A 24508-nucleotide genomic window follows, 5' to 3' on the forward strand; every position below is an offset into this window, starting at 1 on the left:
GTTACTCCACCTTGTCTTCAGACATTCACATAAGTTGAGGGCATTTTAAATTACCTTTTGTGCATTTGATCATCAAATTTAGGCATAAAACCATGTCATCATAAGAACACAAACCTTAACTTCTATAGTCCAAGAACTACTGTTTCTCTCCTCATATTCAAATTCTATAGAAATTTTTGTCACGGGACTTGCTAACAATACCTAATCTCTCTGATGATCAAATGGCAAGCAGTTAAATTACAGAAAAAACCCAGCCCCTAGTGTAAGGCTCCAAAACTGACCATTCATCCACTCTTAAAACTAAGTGTTATCTGCAGTGGATCACACAGACCAGTTACCTGGCTATACGTGCTAATGTGTAATGACTTAAATGTCAATACAGCACTACTATAGGGCAACTTAATCTACTGTCCTACACATTTTCCCCTTGGTTAACATGGAAAATGATGACAGGATCATTCAATGACTTCTAATTTAAACACTGATCTTGCAAAGAGACACTTAAAACTAAAATATGGTTTGCAGCCAAGTGTTTCTTCTAGAAAAGTAGATTTTATTGGAATGTTTTTAAAATGGTAAAAATTGGTCAGACTGGTTTTCGAAAGGTCAAAAATGATTATGCAATAGGAAGAAAAAAATTCTGCCTTCAGATAAAACAAATGTAAATATAGCATTTTAGTTTGTTTCCATAATAAACATAAAAAAGCCAGGGCATGTATTTAGTCTATTTATAAATACTGTTCTGGAAATTTGCCAAACCCTTCTAACAGAAATAACAAGATTACTTTAAAAAAAAAGTGTCAGGCAAAAAGGCAGAAACTACTGGAGCATGCACTATCTGCAAACATGCAGAGCAGCTGCAACGAAACTTCCCTCTCCATTAAAACAGGCAGGCAAACGCTTAAACATTGCTTTGATTAGTGATGACAAAACAGCAACCTTGAACATTCCCAGCAACCATACCTTAAGGATTCACCCAACCAAAACAATTTTATGGACAACTGAGACCTTTGGGAAAACAGATTGCAAACACAGGAATTAACAGAGTAAAAATAAAGCACACAGGAGCAAGACACATGGCTCCAATCAGCAAGGCTCTTCAGCATGTACATCCAGAAGGCATTTATGGGAAATATCTGTAGGACAGCATTCTACCAAAAGAATAACCTTTGTACAGAAAAGATGATAAAAAGATAACTATTTTATATTTTTCTGATGCCCAGTGCAGGAACGGTAGGACAAGCAATTCCAAGTTGAGCATGGAAGCATACTTGGGGTTAAGACACAGAACATATGCCATGAAGAAACATCTAAATATTCCAAATATTATCTAATGTGCTCCTTTCTTTCTCCTCTCTTTCCTGATTATCCTTCCTTAAAATGGAAGTGGTGAGCATTACTCTTTTTTCTGATAGAAGTGTGCAGAATAATTATTTCTCTCTTAATAATTCTTTCTCCCCAGAATCCATTTTCCTGAAAAGGTATTAACCCACCTGTAAATACGACTATGAAAGCCATGACAAGTTCTGTTAATGTTCAAGACTCAGACTCCATAGCCAATATTCAACCTGGGCATTATCAGGCACTGAAAAAGCCTTTTTAGCAAAAATCTTTACCAACTTGTACCAGAAGTGTATCTACAAACTATATCAAAACTATTGAAATGTATTTGAATAATGATGTCTGTGACACAAGCAGAACTTTTTATTCTTCAAGCACCCTATACGAATTCATTTTTAACTACATTTGGAAGGTGTTAATTAGTATTCTTTATTTTCATTAATAGTGTTCTGGGCTTTTAAACAACAGAGGGAATTAAGAAACAAGCCTTAAAAATGTTCTTATTTTCTGCAAGATTCTATATCTTATACTTCATCCTAGCATCTAAAAGAGAAAGCTAGATTAAAGGAAGCTGCCAGAAACCTGCCACACTGGGGTAGTAGGTTACAAAGCAAAGATTTTGAATGAAGGGATTAACTGGGTACATTCAGCACAATCATATAAAAATGGAAATTTATGAGAAAGAGCTAGCTGGGAAGTGCTGGATCCTGGTACAACTATATCCAGAGTCGTTGTAATGTGCACATCAGCCTAAATGAAGTAAATTATGCAGGTCATTTTTAAGTTATAGAGAACTATACTTGGAGTGTTAGCACCTCTTAGAAATTGTACAAAGTATTTGTTCTTGTGATCACAACATTTAAGAAAAATAAAAGATATGGGGCTTTGATTGCTTCAACACCTGCAGCAGTGTAAGAGAGCTGATGGTTATTTTGCTAAGGAGACAACTAGAAGTTATGGCTTCTTCAACAAGGCAAACTGGGATGCAGGTCCATGCATCCATCACATGTGTCAGTGTAAACTCTGGAGTTTTGTCTCACATTCATCTGTACCTGTGGCTTTAAAATGAAATTGCAGATTTTAATTACGTTTTAAACTAGAGGAGCCATTGTGCCTGCTGCTGCAGTAATGTATCACAGAATCTGGAAAGACAGCCAAATGGCTGTTCACATTTTAAAAAGCCAAAAGAATATTCTATAATGCATAACGTGTTTTCATTAAGGTTCCTAATCAATGGCTTGCAAAAATAATAATTTTAAGGGTTTTTGCATGTAAGTATACTTATGGAAACTAGTTACAGATAATGAACACCATCCTCAATATTAACTGCCTGCCAGTTTAAGCCAAATAACATAATTAGTTTCAAAAGGAGTTTAATTTCACATTCATTATTCTTATGAAGTCTAATCCTCAGTATAGGCCAGGCAGAGTCTTGGGCTTCCAGCATTTAGCAATGCATTACGCAGATTGAACATAATCCCTAACACATTGTCTGTGCAGCTATAAAATGTTCCAAAGGTATGGTCAATGTTTAATAACCATTTCTATCTGACCAAGAGATGGCCAATCAATCACATTTTGCTTTCAATGAGAAGCAGTCAGTCTGACAGACTGGGTGACTTATGGGGCTACCTGGTTCCTAAATAGGAAAGGAAGGGAGAACTGAGGAAGGGAAGTTTGCATTTGCTGGGCAGCCGTTCCTACATCCCTCTTACAACTGCTGATGGAGATAAGTAATACAGGAGATACACAAGGAAATGGCAGACAGAGTCTACACCAGTCAGCTTAATGCCCATGGAAGCAAATAAAGAACTGAAAAAAAATGTTGGTCACTATGACAAACACAAGACCTGTGACAGGGCTGAGGAAGTGTGGAGAGAAAATCTGAAGGGACCCTGGGACACAGCTCACAGATCCCAGCTCAGATCAACTGTTTTACCTTTGCCACAAAATTACACTTAAATGGAATGTTTGCAGGAATAGCAAAATATAAAGCAACATAGCATCCCAATATCCTTATATAATTTTTTCACAGCTTCTGAGCTACCAAGTTGATTTGGGAAAACAATTTATCCATGACTGATGATAAAGTAGCCTATTAAAGGTAAAGAGGCTTCCAATATTTACAAAAATTTTGTAAAATTAAAATTAAATTTTTTTTATTTTAAAATCAATTATGTGCAGTACCCTAAAAACTGTACAAATCAAGAAAACTCATACCACATCTTTACAAACTCAGCAATGCCAATTTTTCACAGATGGTACTAACCTTTTTCTGTCTCAATCTGGTAAATATTCCACATAACGTCATAAGTTTCAGCACTATAGCTTAAGGATATTGATGACCATCCAACTATACCTAACAATAATGTGGCATTTACGCACAAGTGCAGCTGCTCTGGTTTTGTCAAGGAAACACAAGGCCATACATAAGCTTTTACATAATGTCCAGAATAACTTTGTCTGCCTATAATGTAACACAAATTATGCACTACAAAAAATGAAGGCTCTTGTAAAACAATAATTTGTGGAGGAATTGCAACAACAGAAAGAAGGAGAGTTTTCTTCCTTTAAAAAAATGTTTAACAATGATCAAACTCTCTTTTATTATGCATATCAACTGATAGAAGAATGTTATTAAATGTCCCAACAGGCAAATATCACTTGATCTCCTGCTTTTCCCCTGCGCTACAAATAACACAATCTTTTTTATGTGAATTCTAGTGCACCTTGGCAACTTTTACACTAATTACTAATTCCTGACTATTGTCAAGTGCAAACAAAAATGGTTTATTCATTACTAGATGCTTTTTGTTGCCTTTTAAAAATAGTATTTGAACTTTTAAACGTAACTGTTTGTAATGAAATGTTTTACACACACTACTTACTCAGTCTTTCAAATGTTTTTATGACGGCATTAAAATTTTGGCTTGTCCTGGCCATAGCTTTAACAAGCCATGTGCTTTGCCTGCATGTCAGTTGCATTAAAATATATTTTTCTGAAATTATGAAGCTTTTTTCTTGGAAGTTTGAAAAACAGATTTTTTTAACATGTTTTCCCTTTTTGAAGCTGTGTTGTTCATATACCACAGCAATATGGCCAATACTTCTGCAGTGCTCAATACTTTCAAGCAGACACAAATGTAAAAAGAGACAAAATACTTACCTTTGGTGGTTTTCTAGATGATTGGCAATAAACCCAGCAACAGTGATGAGAAGCATGAGCGATGAGAAGCATTCCCATGAAGAGAAGGGAACAAATAAAAAAAAAGAAACAAAGTCAGTGTATGTCATTACTATAATTTAAACTTTTTTAAAATCCACAATGTATTTAAGAGTAATCAGATCAGAAGATATTTAAATGAGACACCACATATTTTTAACCAGTAATAGCTTAATTACTAATACTGTCTAGATTCCTTATAGATATAAAAATCTAACTGAGCTGTGTTCCAGGAGAAAGACAAGTATATATTTTGTCATAAAAGATGAAGCACAGCCCATCTCTGGTGGCAAATAAACTGAGCCTGCAAACTGGCAGACCAAGGTGCCAGGGTGAAGCCCCACTGAATTCAGCAGTGCTACACAAGCACATCCAAGGTAAGAGTCAAGCAAATGTTTCTTGCAGAGATTACAGAAGTGAAGAAAAAAAACCTGTGCAGGCTGTGTTCTCCCTGGTCTCAGAAAGCCCACACAGTGCATAAGAAACCAATGCAAAAACACCATCGCCATTCACACCCAACTCCGAGTGCTATCAGAAATAACACAGGGATGACAAACCCCCAGTCTAAAGACAACAACTCAGAGTAGTTCAAATTGTCCTTAAATGCTTTTATGCTTTTGCTGGCAGGTATATGGCCACATTATACATTAAATCACCTTGGGTTTTTCTGGTGGGATCGATTTCAAGTGAGATCACTGCCCTGTCTCACTGTGCAGCCCTGTGCTTCCTGATGCCAATGCAAGAAAGGAGGTGAACATACAGTGCAGAGCTAGACTGACTTAGGCCATTCATCAAAACTACAACCTTAGGCATATGTTTAAATTATATATGGAAATAAGAAATTTCCACTCACTCTTCACATCAAGGGAAAATAAAGCATGGATGAAGGAAAGAAAGAAAGAAAATGTGGATGAAGAGGAAAAAACACAATGAGAAAGGTCTATAGACAAACAACATAAGCAAAGAATGCAGTACAGTTTATAAGGTAAGGACACAGATGAACGCTATAGCAACAGACACGCTACACAAAATTCAAATATATCAAATATATATTTCTGCACTCTCAGTGCAGAAACACCTGGGACCAAGCCATGCCTTCATCCACCAGTCTGTACATACCAACCCCACCAAGCTGGGAGGAGGGCAGGGAAGACACAAAGCGCTTTGAGTAGTTTTCTTAGCAACCCACAATACAAGGGCCCAGCAAAAAACTCTGAAGGGATGCAAATCCACAAACATATCTTACACAATCTTTTCTGCCTACTCTCAGCTTGTACCTCAGATGACACATCTGCCTGAAACAGAAGTTACAGAGCTGGGACACAGGACTGGTGTTAATGCAAACATTGTTTGCCTCCAGCCAAACCACTCGCTGGAGCTTTACCCTTTCATTAGTGGTGGCTACATAGCTCAGTCCATGGCTAGCTCATGTACAGGTGGCTCAGAAATTGTGCAGAATGCACTCTTATCTATCTGAAAAATTCGTTTAGCTCTACCCTGAATATTACCATTTTAATCCATTTTCAGATGTGATGCAATTACAATGTTATCAGCTTGTCTAGACAGAGTCCCAGCACCACCTCTAAACTTCCAAGAGACGTTCCTATTGAAAGAAGTCATCCAAAGCTTTTTGGAAAGCTTTTAAATACATTCATACCTTGAAAAATAATTTAGGATTATATCAGCTTTACTAGAGAATTCCTGATAGACTGCTGTACAGATTCAGCCAAAGTCCTAAACAGTTTATTTGGAAGTAAAATACAACAGAAAGTTTACCAACTGCTTTTTCATCCTGGGATTATTCTTATAAGCACTAATTAGAAAAGGTACAGAACATCACTGAAGTAAACAAATGGTTTGACACATGATTCTTAAGATATTTACTTCAGCAGTGTAAGCCACTACCTTTTTGGAAGTCTCCTCTAGCTTTACTTTGATGTCTATTTCAAGAAAAGCGTAATAGTCACTTTTTAAATCCCTGGTGGATGGCAGAGCTTCCCAGTAGCATCATTGATCTCTGGGATTTCAAAGCACAAGGAGCTGCAGCTTCCTACCATATGTCACATCCAAGTGCTCCAAACTCTTAATACCAACTTCAGCAACTCCCTGCATCACCAACAGCAATATGATCAAAGGCCTCTGGAATAAGACAGCTATGTTAACTCACAGGATAGATTTTTAAGCTATTTGGATATATCAGCTAATCAACTCAGTGTAACCATCATTCTGGCAGTGATTCAGATGGAAACACTCCAAAATACTTCAATCAAAGGACTCAAACTAATAACTAAAGAACTGTTTACAGTTTACCAGAAATCATATCTGTGGCAGCTTAAAGATGTGTTACAAAATCCTGCATTAGCCTAACAAATTTTTGACATATATTTTTTTGTTTGCTTTACTGTCTTTCTTTTAAAAATATGTGCTTCCTTACTTCTTTCCATTTCCAGGATTTTTCAGCTTCATAGATAATTGAAACTGTCTCAATTTTTACCAATTAATGACAATACAAATGTGGTCATTCAGTGTCTCAGCTGGGGCTGGAGAGGCAGACACACACAGAACACATGTATGGACATCAGATCAGAGATACAGCAACTAAAAAGTTTATTTCCAGGAATTTTTAATTCCATGTCTAGTCATCTAGTCATCCATGGTGTCAATGACAAGATACAGGTATGCCTTTTGAGTGACAACAAAATCTTCTCTAAAGCAGACAGCTTTTTACTTCAGGAAATTATCAAAGTTACCTAACCTTCTAATGCATCTGCACAACAGTAGGTTTTCATTTAACCTGATAGGCATCTTCAATCTGTACGCTCAGACAGAAGACTGACTTTTTAAACATGCTTGGAATTCAAAACCCAAGCAAATACAACCAAGAGTCTGAAAAATATTATCACAGGTCAAAGGAAAAGTATGAATTTCATGATCACAAAACCCACTGAACTTCTGGACTTCCTCCTGCCTTTGTCCTTAAGCCTTAATGACTTTAGTGAAATATCACCAGAATAAGTTTCTAACTTTACTGAGCAGTGTATTTTCTGTGAGTATCTACTCAGGCTTTTTGTTTCACAACAGTACTAAGCCTCTCCTGCCCTGCTTGGCTAACACACATCAAGATCTCAATGCTTAGCTACCTCAAACTTTAAGCTAGATCAAGAAAGATAGGTTACAGATAGGTTTGTGCTAATGTCAACTTTTTATTCTGTTATCCCTTGCGGAAACTAAACTCAATACTTCCCACATTTGCTAAGAGAAGTGACTCACAAAATGTCAGTTCTCATGTTCTATGTCAGCACATGAATGAGAAGTCTTCCTGACTGAACTCACATTTTCTCTCTAGCACCTCAGCCCATTGCCTGTGACAGCACACCACAACAGGAGTGCATCATGCTAGTAGTTTAACAGCAGCAAAGGTTCTTTCTTCGTTTTTTAAACTATCTATAATCTTTCTCATAGGAGTCTCCTTTTGTCATACAAAAAGTTGACACAAGATGATATTGCATATTCTGACTAGAAAACTAGTCCCATGCAATAGGAAGCAACAGAAGACACTTCTGCACTATGAGCATCCAGAAATATGCAATAATGTCATCTTAAAGACTTTGTAACTTTCAAAACAAGACTTTTTTTGTTCCTTAGCAATTGTAGTCAGTAATCTCAAACATCTTTCCTTCCATCAGAAGGACAGACATTTGATACATCAAAAAAACCCTTGAAAGAACAATTTTTTTCTCTAGATTTCATGTAATGAAGCTTCATCACCACACCCACCCCCAACCCTCAGTCAAGAAAGTCACCTTCAATAGGAACAAGGTACATTATAAAATTAGAAGGTAGGCGTAAAATCAGGTACTCCACATTAAAGGACACAGAGGAACAAGGCATCTCTGAAAAACAGGTCTTAGATTCTTTGGAACATGCACACAGCCCAATTCATCTCCAATTCAACTGTTCTAAGCAGCCAAGTAGGTCACAATTGTACTATAATTATTTCACATTTTGGAGACTATTTGTTTTTTTTTTTTTTCCCTATACTTTCTCACATTAAGATGAAGCAACCAAAACCAGCTATTTTAAACAACCACACACAGTATCTATGAATGAATGAACCAGATGAGTTTGCAGCTCTTGTATGCTGACTACACTGAAAGCCAGCATTTAAGGCACCACATTTGAAAAAACTTTTTGCTCTCATCACATGTGCAACCACAGTAAATTCATGGTACTGACTGACTTCCCAAATATATAATTGTTTACATTTAGTGGTTACATAGTCATTGACATACTCTTCAGGGTCACTGGTCAAAAAAAATATTACAAGCAATTATCAATATACAAGAAAATGGAGAAAAGTCTTCAGGTCTTTTTTCAACTTGTCATATAAAACAGTCTTTCCTCTGTAAGCATAAAGATGATCAAATTGCAAAGATCATCCTGATAAAAATATTTCTTACATTTCACTGCTCCAGCATCTCTGGAGTCTAAAGACCAGCTGTTCAAAACAAGTATAATATTTTTGAGTGGTTTTAAATTTGGTTTTGTTTTTAAAAATCAGACTGCCTTACAGCTCAGGCTGAGTCTGTCACCAGCACTGTGTGTTTGCTTCATTCAGTGGCTGAGTGCAAGGGAGCAAACCGGTGGAAGGATCATTGTAAGGAGTGTGCCTCACTATCCAGGACAGAAGTAACTGCACTGTTGGCTTATCTATGTGTGTGCAGTTTCCACAGTGGCAGCAGCAGAGACAGCAAGCACTCACTAACTGCAAACACTCCTAACTGCACACAGTGTAAATTATGTAGAAGCAGAGAGATCCTGTTTCTCCTATCTTTTACAGTACGGTCATGCTGCTCTAAGACCTTTCCTTGTTTCCTGGTTTATCACTGCAGGCTGTTACCTGCAGGCTTGATACCAAGCACCTTAAAAAGTGTGGCTTTATATTACTGATGAACACCGTGCTAAACTACCTAGATAAAGATCACAGTCTGGCACAGCAGCAGTTTCAGGTGATTATACACTGCAAACTACTGGTAGTACACCACTTTATCTACAAAGAACACAGAAAAAGGACACTTATTTGCCCATTTCTCCCATTAATTTTCTAAACACAGAGTAAAGTAAATGGCAGGGGCAGTGCCCTTAAAGGGAAGAGCAACCCACCTTTGTGCTTGTCTGGGGGTACCTCCTGTATAGCTGACTAATGAAGCTGGCACCACAATTCCTTACTGTGATTCCTGGAAGAGTTACTTTACATGCTGTGTGAGCACACATACATACACAAATATAAATCATTAGTTATTTTATATTCTTGCATAAGGTGAGCAGCAAGAATAATATTTAATCCTCCTAACCAGCAAAAGCCTGTCCTATAGACAAAACAATCCTTTGAAGAACAGCAAAAAAAAAACCCCAAACATTTGAACAAGTAAAGCAATTTGAGCAAGTGCCTGCATAATAAGGTGGTAGCTGATCATAATCAGAAACACCATGAGAAAGACACGTACTCTAATAATAAGTTGTTCTCACACGCTTTACAGAAACCTACCACATGCAAAGAGAGGAAAGTCAGACACTGAAATCAGAATGACAAATACTGCAGTGCAAGTTAAACAAAACAGACATTATAGGAGCAGAATGACTTCCATGACACAAAGGAAACAAAGATGCCTGGATATTTCACCATAACAGGGTTCTACTGAAGCTCAGTCACTACAGCAAGGAAACAAACCAGGTTATGAAAGCAATCCAAGCTCATTAAAGTAAGTGAAAGGCATAATATTCTGACATTTACAAGATGGAAGACAAAGTGACAGCTGTCCAGGAACACCATTAGTTGCTAACTTACCTTCACTCACAAATGGAGTACTTTTACTGCCCAAGGCATTATTATTCCAATGCCAACAATTTGTTGATGTGAAGTTCAAGTGTTTCTAACCTTTACACAGAAGCCTTGATGTCATGTAAAAACAAGTTCTATCAACAGCCCGAAAAAGGACTGATACCTGCCCTGCATGCAACTGCACATCACTTTGCAAACAGCAACTGCCTTAAGAGAGCAGTCACCACCCATTAACAGAAAGTTTAATTTGTTACTCTGCTAGAAAACTTGCTAAAAAACTAAAATCTGAATACTCTCCCACATAAAATAGGTTGGGGTTTTAACAACCCGTTTCAGTTAATTTGTTTAGTTTCACTGAATAGGCAATAAGTAACTAAAATTGTTACTCTGCTCTGTGATTCAAGAGCTTTAACACAACCTTGATGAGACCCCACCTAGAACCCCCCAAGTTAAATGATATATTTTCACCAAGTCTTTAATCATACAAATTCAAAACTTATCCAAGACTCTAGTTATTGTAATGAAAACCTGCTACACCACTTACAAGTATAGTATAGCCACAAGGATAACGAGCTTGTTCTTACTAACATCCAGCTATATAGCCTCATAACAAAGAGGCAAAGGAATGAAAGTCTACCTGATGTTCCCAGGTACATCACCAAGTAGTCCTGTCCCTTTTAAAACCAATTCTTTTCCCCTCCTTTTCAATAAAACTGAAGGTGCAAGAATCTAAATAAGTAGATTTTTACCACCTAATCGGGACAAGGAAGTGAGGGAGAGGAAAAAGAATCTGATCTCAGAACCTAAGATCTATTAGCCCTTAAGGATAGTCTCCAAATGAATGATTCTTAGCCTGAATGCAATGAAGCTGCAGAGCAAACATGCTACAGGTCTGGAAAGAATGTGGAAGCATATTCTAGGAGTGTTAATAAAATTGCAATGACATTTATTAGGCACCTGTTATTCTTATCCTGTTGCATTTATTACCAGTGCTCTTGAGGAGAAAACACCCTAAGCATTAACTGGCATTTCAACTCTGTACACATACTCTATGGAGACTCTCACACCCAGCCCATCATTGGAGTTGGCTACTGACAGCTATTAACTACCTCCTAAGTTTCCCATGTCAATGGAAAATATCCCCTTCCAACACTACTACTCCTTTAGCATTCCCTCAGAAATGCTGCTTTTAAGAACCATAAAAACACCAGTGAAGATATACCCCTGAGGAAGTAGTGCTCAAAGCTTCTGAAAAATATACTGCTATTTTATCACTACATACAGTACTTAATCCAAGACAGATGACTTCCAAGGGTATGTGAAAAAAAAAATTTATAAGCAACACAGCATTTCATAAATTAAATTTAACTTTGTTAGTTTGCTGGTTAAAACTCAGGCATTACAATTTGGTGAACGGACATAAACAGAGTAATTCACAGCTTCACTGACAAAGCAGAAGATCTCTTGTCAGTGGAAAGACTGCGTACCAGAAAGAACTAAAGGGTAGGTGTAAATCAAGTAACTGGATCTGAACTTTGGTCGTAACACCTTACTTTCTTTAACAAATGGAAGAAAAAAAAAAAAAAAACCACTCTTACTAATGCGAGATAGGCATATTTTTCTTAGTCAGGACAAGGATATTGCTGAGAAGTTACTGCATGTGCACCAGTCCTGACCATGTATTCTGCCTGGACAACAGACAAGAACCCCCAGGTTTCACTGTCACATTCCTTTGATTCCTTTGTCATAATAGGGAAAACTACCATTCAATTGTCATCTACTTTATTTCACTAATGAGATTTCAAGAGAGATGCTAATTGGGTTTGACACTTCATCCTTTCACACAGCTCTGCAACCCTATGTTCGCATTCTTCAAACAACTGCAGTATAAAAAAGTTATCTGAGATTCAGCAAAACTCACAAATTACTGGTTTTGTTTCATCCTATTATGTGTTTTTATTGACGTGAATATTAAATGAACTTATCAGAAGGAAAACACCATTCATTAATTTGTATTTAAAATTAACACTTAGGTTTGATGACAATACACTTCAGCGCAGCAAATTTACCAAAAGCGTTTTGCAAAAAAAAAAAAAAAAGAAAAAAAAAAGAAAAAAAAAAGAGTCTATCTCAGCTTTGTAACTCAGCTTGGTAACTTTGAGATGACATTATTTGCTTTAACAGACAGCATTAACAACTGCTACTGTTTACCAGAAAGTGGACATAATACAGAGAAAGATGATGATTCATGGGAAGAATAAGGTTTATTGTGTGGAACAATATACCAAGAATGTCAACTCAAATCAACTCAAATATTGAGTAAGATGTCCTGAGCTGGTGCAGGACAAACACCTAGAAGTACTGAGAAGACTTGGTTTTTATACAGCACTGATACAAGCGACACCTCTAGAAATCTTTCCATAGAGCTCTGCAAAGCTTAAGAAGCAACCCAGTGTGTTCCATGAAATGAGCCACACAATTAATCCAAAGGCTAGAAAAATTCTTCAGAGTGTGAGCTCCAAGTTTACCAGTTAACAAATCAGGCAGGTAAGCACCTTTACAGAGAGATGACATCAAGCACAAAGTTACCGAATCTATCATAGAAAGGTACAACCTGAGAGCATTTCTTCAATCTGAGAGTAGCTTATTCCCAGTAGAGATGGGTGGCAACTGCTATGGCACTCAGTTTTTCTTTTCATCTGAGGACCTCTGACAGAGGTTAGATGCCTTTCTAGTAGACACCAGAAAGGTAAAAGAACATCCTACATGACAAGGGTTGTAAGAAAAAAAGTATTTAACAGGCTCCCCTTCTGTAGTGAGCTGTGAATTTATGACAATTTGTATAAATATTATGTTACTTTGAGCTGCAAGCATATCCTTGTTTTACAGCAAAGCTTGCAGGCCAGGCCCCTCTAGCCAGTATTAGGGGATGTATGTAATGTGTACTTGGTGGAAATGACAACCACCTCCTTGCCAGATGCTCTACGATAAATCACAAATTTAGAGTGACAAACACACCACCCTTCTAACCAACCACTAGAACAAGTACTGTGGGGAAAAAAAAAAGCTAAGATCCCTAAGTATTCCTGGACTGAAAAATGAAGTACACAGTGCTTTTGTGCAACAAGACTTGTAGCAGGACTACAAGTCAAACATCTTCGCAGGGCTAAAAAAACAAGGATCATTTTATGACTGAAATATATTAACTTAACAGATAACAAAATAAAAGACCCAAATGATATTTCAATCCAATATTGTGGTGTTATATTTTAGTTAAATGGTATGCTCTGTCTCACCCCTGGAAAATGTATGGCTTATTCCAAGCCTGTGATCCTCCCTTGCAGTATCCTGTGCCTGTAATCCCATCGGCCGATCTGTTCCGCGCCCACTTTGAATCTCCCCAGTTAAGTGTGTCGGGGGGACGGGGCTCTCTCTCTTCGCCAGCTCTCCTGGCTGGTGCCCGCTTAGCCCCTCTCTCTCCCTCCCCTTTCCCCCCCTCTCCCTCAGAAACCTTGCTGCCTCCCGGGGGTAGGACCCCCAATAAACCCTCATCTAATGAGCATCCTCAGAAGCCGTGTGGAGTCCCCTTGCCTGCCTGCTGCTACCAGCGAACTCACAGCCTAGGGGGGCCCCCCCCCCGAAACACGCTGCTACACAATATTAAGAAAATTATTTTGCTAGATCTAATTGAATTCTAAATGGTTGAATTCATGTTCTTAAAGAAGGCTGGCTTGATATGATGAAGAATAATAAAATCTCAAGAAAAAAAATTAAGTATTAGGAACTGGAGTATTTTTCCTGTGAGGAGAGGAGAAGGCTGGAGAAGAGAAGGCTCGAGGGGAATCTCATTAATATATATAAATATCTGAGGAAAGGACCAAAGAGGAGGGAGCCAGGCTCTTTTCAACAGTGGCCAGTAACAGGACTAGAGACAATGCGTACACATTGAAACAAAGGAGGTTCCATTTTTTCACTCTGAGTGTAACCAAGCACAGGCACAGGCTGCCCACAGAGGCTGCAGACTCCCTTCCTTAGAAATGCTCAAAAGCTGTCTGGACACAGTCCTGCTCAACTTGCTCTAGGTGGCCCTGCTCGAGCAGGGGCGTGGAGCTGGGGGTTCAACCAGATGGCCTCCAACCTCAACACTCTTGTAAAAAAAGCTAAAATCACTTTTTAAAGATGTGGTACACAGCAGTAGCATGGACATTACATATATAAATATATTAAAATATGACTATATAAATGTGTAAATTGTAATCTGCAAGGCTTGAGACTCAGGAACTTCTAATCATCACTATAATCCCAGACTTGTGTCAATTTTAAACAAATAAATTTAAAAACACCTCTAAAAATCCTTAGATCATGTGTTCCCACACCAACCCATATATAGTAGTTTCACAGAAAAAAAAATTCAATGTAATATAAAATTTGTGGCAGCTCAGCAACCTTCAGTGGGATTTATTTAATACCTGGCTTTTATGACCAAATTTTTTCCACATCTCCAAAAAAATACAGGCAGTCTTCTGTGAAGAATATTATTCACTGTGCTCATCAAGTGAAGTTACCAGGCAAGGCTGGCACCCAGGTTTGACCTCTCGATTTTCAGTGAACAAGTTTTGACAGTACTCCTTTTAACATCACAGTAGCAAATTCTGTAGTTCTAAGCAGATGGTCACAGTCATTACTAAGAAAGTGACAGCACAGCTGCAGTGGAAATGAAATGCCTAAAGACAAACTGAAAAAATGCTCAGTAAGACTGAGAAGGGATAAGGTACAAATTAGAATAAATCTTAAGAGATTTGCATGTGCAAGTCAGCAATGTAAATGGGTAAAACAGACAAAGCTGATTTACTGCTGACTTTACATAGAGACTCTCCTATAGAGGGAAGACAGTTACAGCTTTGAAGTGCCTCAGTGGAGAATGAGTCCACAGCTAAATGCCAGCATGTGTAGTGCTTAACTCAAAAACAGAAGAGCAGCAAAATTTATTTCTTTTGTTACAAGAGACTTCATTTTTACAATACCCAAAGAGTTGGCCTCTGTCCCATAAAAATTTCAATTCATTTGAAAGCCAACAGCAATACTACACTCTAGGTCAAGAGTAAAATTCCTGATTAAGTTTTACAAGCAGTTTTCAATATAAGAAATGGTGATTTAGAAGAGTAAATGTGAACTCACAGGATTACAAGCACAGCAAGAATGCACTTTACAAGATAGTAGAAGAAGCCATCTCAGACCTCACAGACACTGATGGCTTTTAGAAAGTCTAGAAAGAGGTCACAATATAATGGTACACAAGTCATTAATGTGATCAGACACTTAAGAACCAAAATGGATTTTCAGCATTTCCTGAAAAGACAGAAACAAAAATTATTTGTGTCTATTCTTACAGCTAAAGAGTGAGTTTACATCTGCCAGTACACATTAGCTGGCTGAATAAAGCAATAAAACAGAGAGCAAGAATCTCCATGTCATATAGTCTATAACTGTCACAGGCAACAATGCCATTAAGTTTTTTGAGATTGAGTAGCCTTCCTTGAGGCAGAACAGCATTGACTTTGAATTATTTTGACTCATTCTCCTGCTGTCCAGAAAGCTTTCCCAGAATTTGACAGTGAAGAAATTGAATCCATTTATTTTGTTCTTGTACCAACACTGTCCTGTAATTTAACCCTTCAATCAAACTTGGTTTTCTACACGTGCTGTCATATATTGCACTTCCCGCACAGCTCTAAACACACTTCTACATAAGGAGGTTTTGCAGTTCTCCTCCTCTTCCAATCAGTTTGAAATTATACTTGAGCATATTGAACCTAAAATGCAGAGAATACAACAAAAATCCAAGATATTACCAAGTCCAATACTACCAAGAGTCTCTCAGAATGGCATTGTTTCTGTGTTGCATTCACACTCAGCTGTTTATGAAGGAACATTTAATTTTTTTAAAAATGGAAAATACAGAAAAAAAATCTTTCTGCACAGAAAGGATAACTCTTTCCAGACTTTGCTATATTCGTTCAGTAGTCTTGAAGAACTGTTGCCTAACTCTTCTGTGAATTCCAAAGGGAAGAATCGTGACACATTTGGGTTTGCATTAGAGACAAGAAAGGAGGTGAGAATCATAGAAAGTGCTTTATTTTAGAAACCTGAAGCTAGCAAAAAAACTTTAGAAACTTTAGCTAGCAAATTCTTTCTGAGAATATCTCAGAGAAAGGAAAACTTTGAAAGCAGAGATTGTATCTTTAATTATCTCTGCAGGAGATGGAGGAGGAAAAACAGGTAAGGTTTCAAGTGTGTACACTGTTTCAGGTCTGAGGCAGAATGAGTAAGCTTCAGACTTAGACACTGGCAACAGTTGCTCTAAGAAAACCTCACTGTAATTGCCCAAGAGGCAAAGCAAGTTTAAGTTTCTGCCCTTCCCCAACTTCTTGTTCTTAGTTCCATGCCACAGTTTCTCACATTCTGCTATGCTTCTGCTACAAAAATGCAAGGCAATGGGAGGACTGGGGGAAGGTTAATTTGCTTTGACATTCTTTATTTGAAAAATTATCTTAGTTTTACAGAACCAGAAACCAGGTCTACCAATGCAGGGAATGTACATAGCAAGCATCAATGTGCAAGGAACCCAGGGAGAGAGGGTGAACTTGTACTGACTGCTAGATCACTGCCATATCACAGAAGTGGCAGATTCTGCCTCTGATAGCCATGTGGTCCTTTACAAGCCACCTGATGAACACAGCAGAAAATGCAGCAGCAGCCTAGTGCAGCTGCAAAACACAGGTCTTCTCAGCAGCCATGGACAGTGAGAAACTACAGATGGAATTGACTGGTATGTTTAACCTTAATGGCCTTCAATGACTGGATTTTTATGAATTAATTTACCTAACCATTCTTTAATTAGACTTCTGAAAGGTGACATCCTGTGGCAAAGCACACGGTTTAATTATAGACATATCTTTGTACTTGCTCTGAATCCACCTTCTGATAATTTCAAGTCCCACAGCTCTTGTAAGGCAATGGGCAGTAAATCCTTTGTCCTGTTGTTCATGGATGTACAGATCCCTAACCACATCCCTTTTCCCTCCCCAGCTGTCTTCTTCTAGACTAAAGACTTCTTGCTTTATTATTGGTTCTTCATGTAGAAGTGGTCTGTAAGCTCACCACCCTTACTGCCATTCTCTCTCTCTTCCCAGTTCCAGTAGACCTTTTTGAGACAGGAGGGCCAGAATAAAACACAACAGTGAAGAGCACTTTGCAGATGTACGGAGACATGAAACTCCCTCCCTCATTCCCTGCTCTTTCCCAACACACTTTCCCAGTAGGTCATGTCAGTCTCTTGCTATTTTTCACCCACTTGCTGATCACTGAGCTGAGGTTACCCTCAAATGAGCACAACTCCAAAGTGATTTGCCTGGGAACAGGGAGCCCAGAAACCATGGCTGTGCACATAAGGTCAGAAGGGTTTTGTGTTTCACAGTGAGTTTCATGTACCCCTTTATCATTCAGGCACAACCCACCTGAAGGCCATCCCACAGCTTTCTGTGGCTGCCATACTCCAAGAGCAACCACAGCAACACCGTCTTGCCAACATATTCCATCACACCCATATTCACCCCTTCTGCCATTCATTTATAGAAGAAATACCAGACCAACCAGAGACTCTTCAGGACTCCACACAAGATGTTCACGGGTGAAAGAAAGGATTTTGGTTGGAAGCATGGCTCATGCCTACTGAGTCTGTTACTTTCATTAAGTGGAAGAAACTAAAAGTCACAAGTCTGTGGGCTGTGGCTGACTTCTTTTCCTCCAAAACACTTGAAGCATGAATATCAGCGCCTTGATAGCTTAAAATAACTCACTGTAAAATTATTTTGAGTACTGAATCTTCCAGAAGTCTTTATAAAAACAGGCTAAGGAAACTTGCACATCCCTTCCAAAGGGAACAAAATCATGTGCAAAACCTTACACACCTAAACTATACACCCAGTCCCATTCATATAGGAATTGCTGAAAAGCAAGGTAGGAAATAAGTTTGAATCTTTAAAATGCTATCAGTATTTTTGCTAGACTCTAGGTTTTTAAACTAAATTAAGTGTTGATAAGTTAACTACAGAACCTCTTGGTCAGCCTCTCCCAATTATTTGAAATGATGATGCCATTACTAGAACACCATTTACACTTGTTTCGGAAGAAAAAGATGCAGATTAAAAAAATGTAGCACTTAGAAAAGAAAATGATACCAAAGTCCAAAATCAAAATTACCATATTGAGCTTTGACATATCCTTCAAAAGCAAAATATCCTTCTACCTTTGGACCTATATGCACAATCAAATCTAAAGCTTGGGACATGAAGCAATACTCAGTACACTTTTATTTAAATATATTGCAAACAATTTATGTAGCATCATCTAATTCAAAAGCTGCATCCAAGAAATTGTACTCCAGAAGAATAAAAGCAAGGCTAGAGACAGCATATCTGAGGGACTAAAAATATTTGCTTCATTTTCAGTTTTCTTCTCAACAGGTTGCAATGGAATACTACACAAACATCTTATCTTTTCTACCCCTCACTTTCCAAATACGGAGATCAAGATAAGCGAAACACACAAAAGCTTCCTTCGAACACAGCTTTCCATATCTATTATTATAGTATAAACTGAGTACATTCTGGGATTGCAATTTTGTTTTTATTTAATGTACATGGTGCTAAATCTGACAAAAATGGATGTTCTTTGCTTGCCCTACTGTGTACCTTCTCCTCTGTGCAACACCTGTAGGTAACTAGTCACCAGAAAAGCAGAAATGCAATTATTTCATATTTAGTGTGTCTCTCCTAATCTAAACAATCTCTTTGTAGGCAACAGAACCTGTCTCTAACAAATAGAACCAAATCTCAAAAGCTCAATACAACATTCCCTTTAGTAATGCATCAGTTGCATAAATATTATTGTCAAGCTCAGGCAAAAATAAGTTGACTGCACAATATAATGATATATAAAAATGGTAACCTTGCAATAGAAACCTAGTTTTTCCAAATAGCACTTTTTAGACTAATCCACATAAGGTAGGTAGGGTAATTCCCTTAGTTACACTGAGAACCTTAACTCTTGGGCAGTTACAAATAGATACACTTTCTGTACAGTGCTGCAAAAAGTATCAAGCATTTTCTAAATCCTGTCTCAGTAAAAAAAAAAAAAAAAAAAAAAATCCTCGGGAAAATAACATTATATACATTAAACCAAATGCAACCCTGCTTGTCAAGAAAAGGCAGTAGTATCATGTTTTACCCAGGACGGAATGAAAGAGGGAGTGACGGCCAGAAGTCAAAGATTCTTTTTTCCTTATAGAAGAAAATTAACATTAGTGGTCATCAAGTGGAAGACAGATATATTCCTTTAGGTAGCTGACCAAAACAAAATTTAAACAAAAAAAATGGTTCTTTTCCTTTTTGCCTTGACATATTTTATTATAACTACACATAAGTGGTATTCTTTTCTTGCCAGTTTGATTATTTTCTGCTCTTCCTTTTCTACTCTCCTCAAATGAAATTGTTTGGTTGGATTTTTTTTTTTTAACACTGTGCTAATGAACTGGAGTGAATCTAATAAAACTGAAGAATGCTGAAACAAAAAACCTGATATATTGCCAACATTAATTTTGGCCAGTATTCTTATCAGAGTCTCACTAACTGAGCTCAAAATAATTTATGGCTTGAATATTTTGGATTAAACTCCACTGTACCAGAGCAAACTCACAAACTGCAACACTGCAGTTTCAGTTTTCTGTCTATTCTTTGATCATTTTCCATGGATACTTTTCAGATCTTGTTTTAACTGCCATGTGTTTTAATATTTGTTGTAGTAACATGATAATGAAATGTATACAAGTGACTGCAACCACATAACTCTTCCAAAAATACAAAGACAGGATTTATTCCAGTTGCAGAGGAGTCACATCCTCAATCTCCAAGCCAAGTTTTAAGTTCGGCACTAGGTATACAGCTTAGAAATAGAACTGTATAATGGAAATACTGAGAAGCTCTTTGCCATAGCATCACTGGCAATAAAAACACCCAAGATTACAAACAGTATCATCATGTGAGCATTCCAGGGCCGCCTATAAATAGAATTCAGAAAGAACTGGCCTCTCACAAATACTGTGCCTCAGTTCAACGTGTATCTGCTAAAAATACCAAAGTATGTTCAGTAAAGTAAGTCCCTCTGAATTTTGTGAATTAAATACCTATTTACACATCCTATCTCTTTTATTTAGCTGATGATAATTCATGATGGACTTCTCTGATGGACTTCTGACTGAACAAGTGTATACTATAATGAAGAAGTGTATGTGAGTGTTATCAGTATTTGATTTATCCAGGAATATGCATATATTTCTGGATCAATCACTACTGTCCTTGATAGTACAGAATTACCATGACTAAGAGGCTGTCTTGATAAACATCAAGATCAGAATTTATGAATCACTAATTAATTTGGGATTCCAGCCACAAAAGAAAAAAGACATGATATTATGCAGAGATTCTTAAGGATATGATGCTCATGTGCAGCTACCTAGACAGATGGTAAAAATACACATTCAGATTTTTTTTTTTTAATAAAAAACCACATTATTTCAATACCGTTAATTATTTTTCCAGAAAGAACAAGAGAACAACAGATTCATACTAATGGTAACACCACGTACTTATACAATAGAGGGAGTGGACACATTCCTCAGGTAGCAGATCAGTAGTACACAGCGTTTCAGAAACAATCAGAACTTCCTGAGAGATACTGGAAAAGATATTTCATGTATTACTCAGGATAGGCTTATTCATTTTGGTTAGCCAAAAAAGGAAGGTGTTGGACACTCAGGATAAAAAATGACAAGTTACTTGAAAGTATTAATGACTTAAAAGTTGATCAGTGGCTGTAAATGTAATTTTTAGCAGTTCATATGGATATAGCCAAAGAAAAAAAATACTAGTCTCTGCAGCAAATCTCACAACCCACTTATTTTCTATACTTCACCAGCTTCTGTAACATTATCTCACCCATCATCCACTTCATTCACTGTAACAAACCAGTGACAATAAAGTTGAATGAAGAAGAACGAAAAAAAGAATTGGATTTCAACACATCCCAAACTATCTTCATTTGCTGTGGCATTAATCAAGCTGTCCATGCCAAGCACTTTAAATTTCTGCAGATCTGTTAGTGATTTCAGCTTGGCACAGGAGCAGTCACAGCAAGGAGCACTCTGACTGCCAGCCCCTTTCCCTCTAAGGCCCAGAGCAAGGCCCAGCTGGTGGCTCAGTAACCTGTTCTGGAGAGATTCCCAGCAGAGCACTGGCACGTGAGCAGCAGCACACTGAGCTACTACAGACTCCAGGGAGTGACCCAGACACAGAGCTGAGGAGCAGAGTCAACCAGCGGATATCCAACCAGCACTGCACATACACCATAGTGCCAAGGAGGGTGGGAACTCCTGCAGAGTCTCCTGTTCCCATCCCTCTCACCTCCAAGTAACTACCACTGATCTGGCTCCTGACCATTCTGTGGTTTTGAATGGAAGCTGCACAGACAGAAGAGTTTACTGTTTAGAAAACTAGATGCAACCTTCAGCAAACAGCTTCTAGAGCATGAAGGGGGAAGGTCAAGGAAACCATAACTCTGGTTTTTCCTTCTTCAGTCATTAGAAAAATTCATTTATTTACCATATAGGATTGAAGACCTAAATTTACTAGACAAGCTATTAAGTGTAAACTGAGAAAAAAACCTCCAACATAACCACAAAATACATGGCAATCTCTTTAGATCGGTAACAATGCTGAGACAGTGCCAAAAAATTTTGCAGCATCCTGGCACATTTTTATAATCTTCTGTTTAGCTGCAGTTACAGACCTGCTTCAGAAACCCAAATATTTATGCAGATACTAGAAATAAATAGAAAATACTCCCAGAGAGAACAGGAAACTACAGTGTTCTCAGTATTAAAGACAACTAATTAAGTCTCTGTGATGGACAAAGAAGTGTAAACAATAAATGGTTCTTTTTTTGACAGAACCACGCACAGCTTTTAATAGAGTATAAGCCAGTGATGCTAACTACATCAGTTGATTACTAATTCTATTTAAAGGAAATACATAATAGAAATTATGTATACATAATTTCTACATAATACATAATAGAAATACTACTAACTGATGCTAACTACATCAGTTGATTACTAATTCTATTTAAAGGAAATACATAATAGAAATTTTAAAGCATAGATTTTATTCCTGACTAGCAGGACAGATCTGTGCCATTACCAAAAAGTGCTCTGAAATACAGAAAATGTATGTGAGACAGTTTTAGTTTCCAAGTTGCATGTTAAAACAGGAATGTGCTCCTTTGTTCTATTTTTTTCCCCTCATTTAATCATAATGAAGTCACTTGTGACACTACAACGGTTTCCAAAGCAACAGTCCAGTTAGATGTGATGAACAGAAGATAAGGGTGTGTGGGGAGAGCTCCGTACCTCACCGGTGATCTTGGTGGGAAACCCAGCATTCTGTAAAATTCATTCTGAAATTCATATTCTGCAAGAATACCTTCATACAACAGGATCAACATTAAAGAAATACAACGTGAGAGAATGGGTGTTTTTCCAAAATACCTGAAAAGAATGTGCAAATCAGCTGGTCTGTGCCACAGGGAAAATACAATATATATATACAAAAACCAAGCAGAAAAAAGCTACTGTAACACAGAACTTAGAGTTCCAATAACGTGAATGATAATCCAGTGGCTGGCTAGACACATCACCCTACAGTACTTGACTACAAGATTTCCCAAGAACTTAAAGAAATAGTGCTTTATGAATCCAGAGCAGAAAGGGTAAGGTGTATGTAATAACCTTAGATCAAGTCAGGTGCATATGCCAACCAGACACTGTCAGAAATATGAGAAACAGAGGATTGTGCCTTGAAAAACAGGAACTTCAGCATGAGAAATGCAGCCTGAATTCACCCAGAGATACACATAGTTATATTTCTATAGACAAATCACCTTTAGGGGTTTCACAAGGTGTCTGCAATCTTTCAAAACAGAGTGCTTGAAATGCCATGGATTAACCAACTCATGTGTCTATGTCCTGGGGCATGTTACATGCGTATACTGCATACTAATGCTCAACCCACAGCAAATGCTCAACACCAAAAAACTGCACACTCAGCATCATTTGAATATGTGAGGCACAGGAGATGAGCTTTTCTTTCTTACACTGTATTAATACTTCACAGATAATTAATATTTTTCCAAATTCTCCTCAGGAAAACAGTGGTAAAAATATGTTGCAATATTCTCCATCAAAGCTCATGCCTTCCTTATGAAGGAAGAGCCTCAAAGGAGCGTTTGAAGGAACAATTGCCAACAAAAGTAATTGTTTTCTAATTGGTATTTTCTAACTATTGGCACGAAAATTAACCAGGAGTCTTGCCTCAATAGCAGCCCAGTTCTTGAACCGTCCTTCCATTTTGTACCCATGAGTTTCACACTTCAGGTCAAACATAACACTAAATTACAGTAAAAGGGAAGCTCTGTGGAAATGCAGCAAACATTAAAAAAAAAAAAAGGTCATAAAACTCAAGAAGATTTACTATGCTAATCAGAGGCCTGAAAAAAAAAATCAACCTCAGAGGTTGTTAATTTCTCTGTTTTAAAGGCAGAGAAACAAACAGAGAACTTCAGGAAAAGGTCTAAGTTCTGAATTGTGCAATGAGTGCTGGCACACAGCATTTCTGCTTCTAAGAGTACTTCCAACATAGACAGACACCTACCTAAAAAACCACAGGACCACAAAGGTGTCTGCATCAGATCCCAACACAGCAAGAACTTTAATTTAAATTTGCATTTTATCTACTTCATGCTTTGGGACAAACAACAACAATGGACTAATGACAGTACCACGGGTAAACTTGGTATCTTCGCTAGTAATTTTCCAAAGGAATAAAATCCATGCAATACTAATCCTAGAGAGCAGTTTAGTAGAACTAATGTAAACCTATTGTTACTGCATTATGAGTAACTATGCCCTAGTTAAGCTTTCAGAGGGACAC

The 24508-nt window shown here is 37.6% G+C and overlaps 1 protein-coding gene across 1 annotated transcript in view; it reads right to left on the minus strand.

The window, feature by feature from the left end:
- KIF13A (kinesin family member 13A) overlaps positions 1 to 24508 on the minus strand; it is a 106032-nt gene that overhangs the window by 60982 nt on the left and 20542 nt on the right. The window contains exon 3 of the mRNA XM_068199817.1: positions 4508 to 4520. Coding sequence (XP_068055918.1) covers positions 4508 to 4520 — 13 coding nt within the window. The remainder of the gene's footprint in view (positions 1 to 4507; positions 4521 to 24508) is intronic.

This window comes from Anomalospiza imberbis, chromosome 1, assembly GCF_031753505.1.
Source record: "Anomalospiza imberbis isolate Cuckoo-Finch-1a 21T00152 chromosome 1, ASM3175350v1, whole genome shotgun sequence".
Classification (NCBI taxonomy): domain Eukaryota; kingdom Metazoa; phylum Chordata; class Aves; order Passeriformes; family Viduidae; genus Anomalospiza; species Anomalospiza imberbis.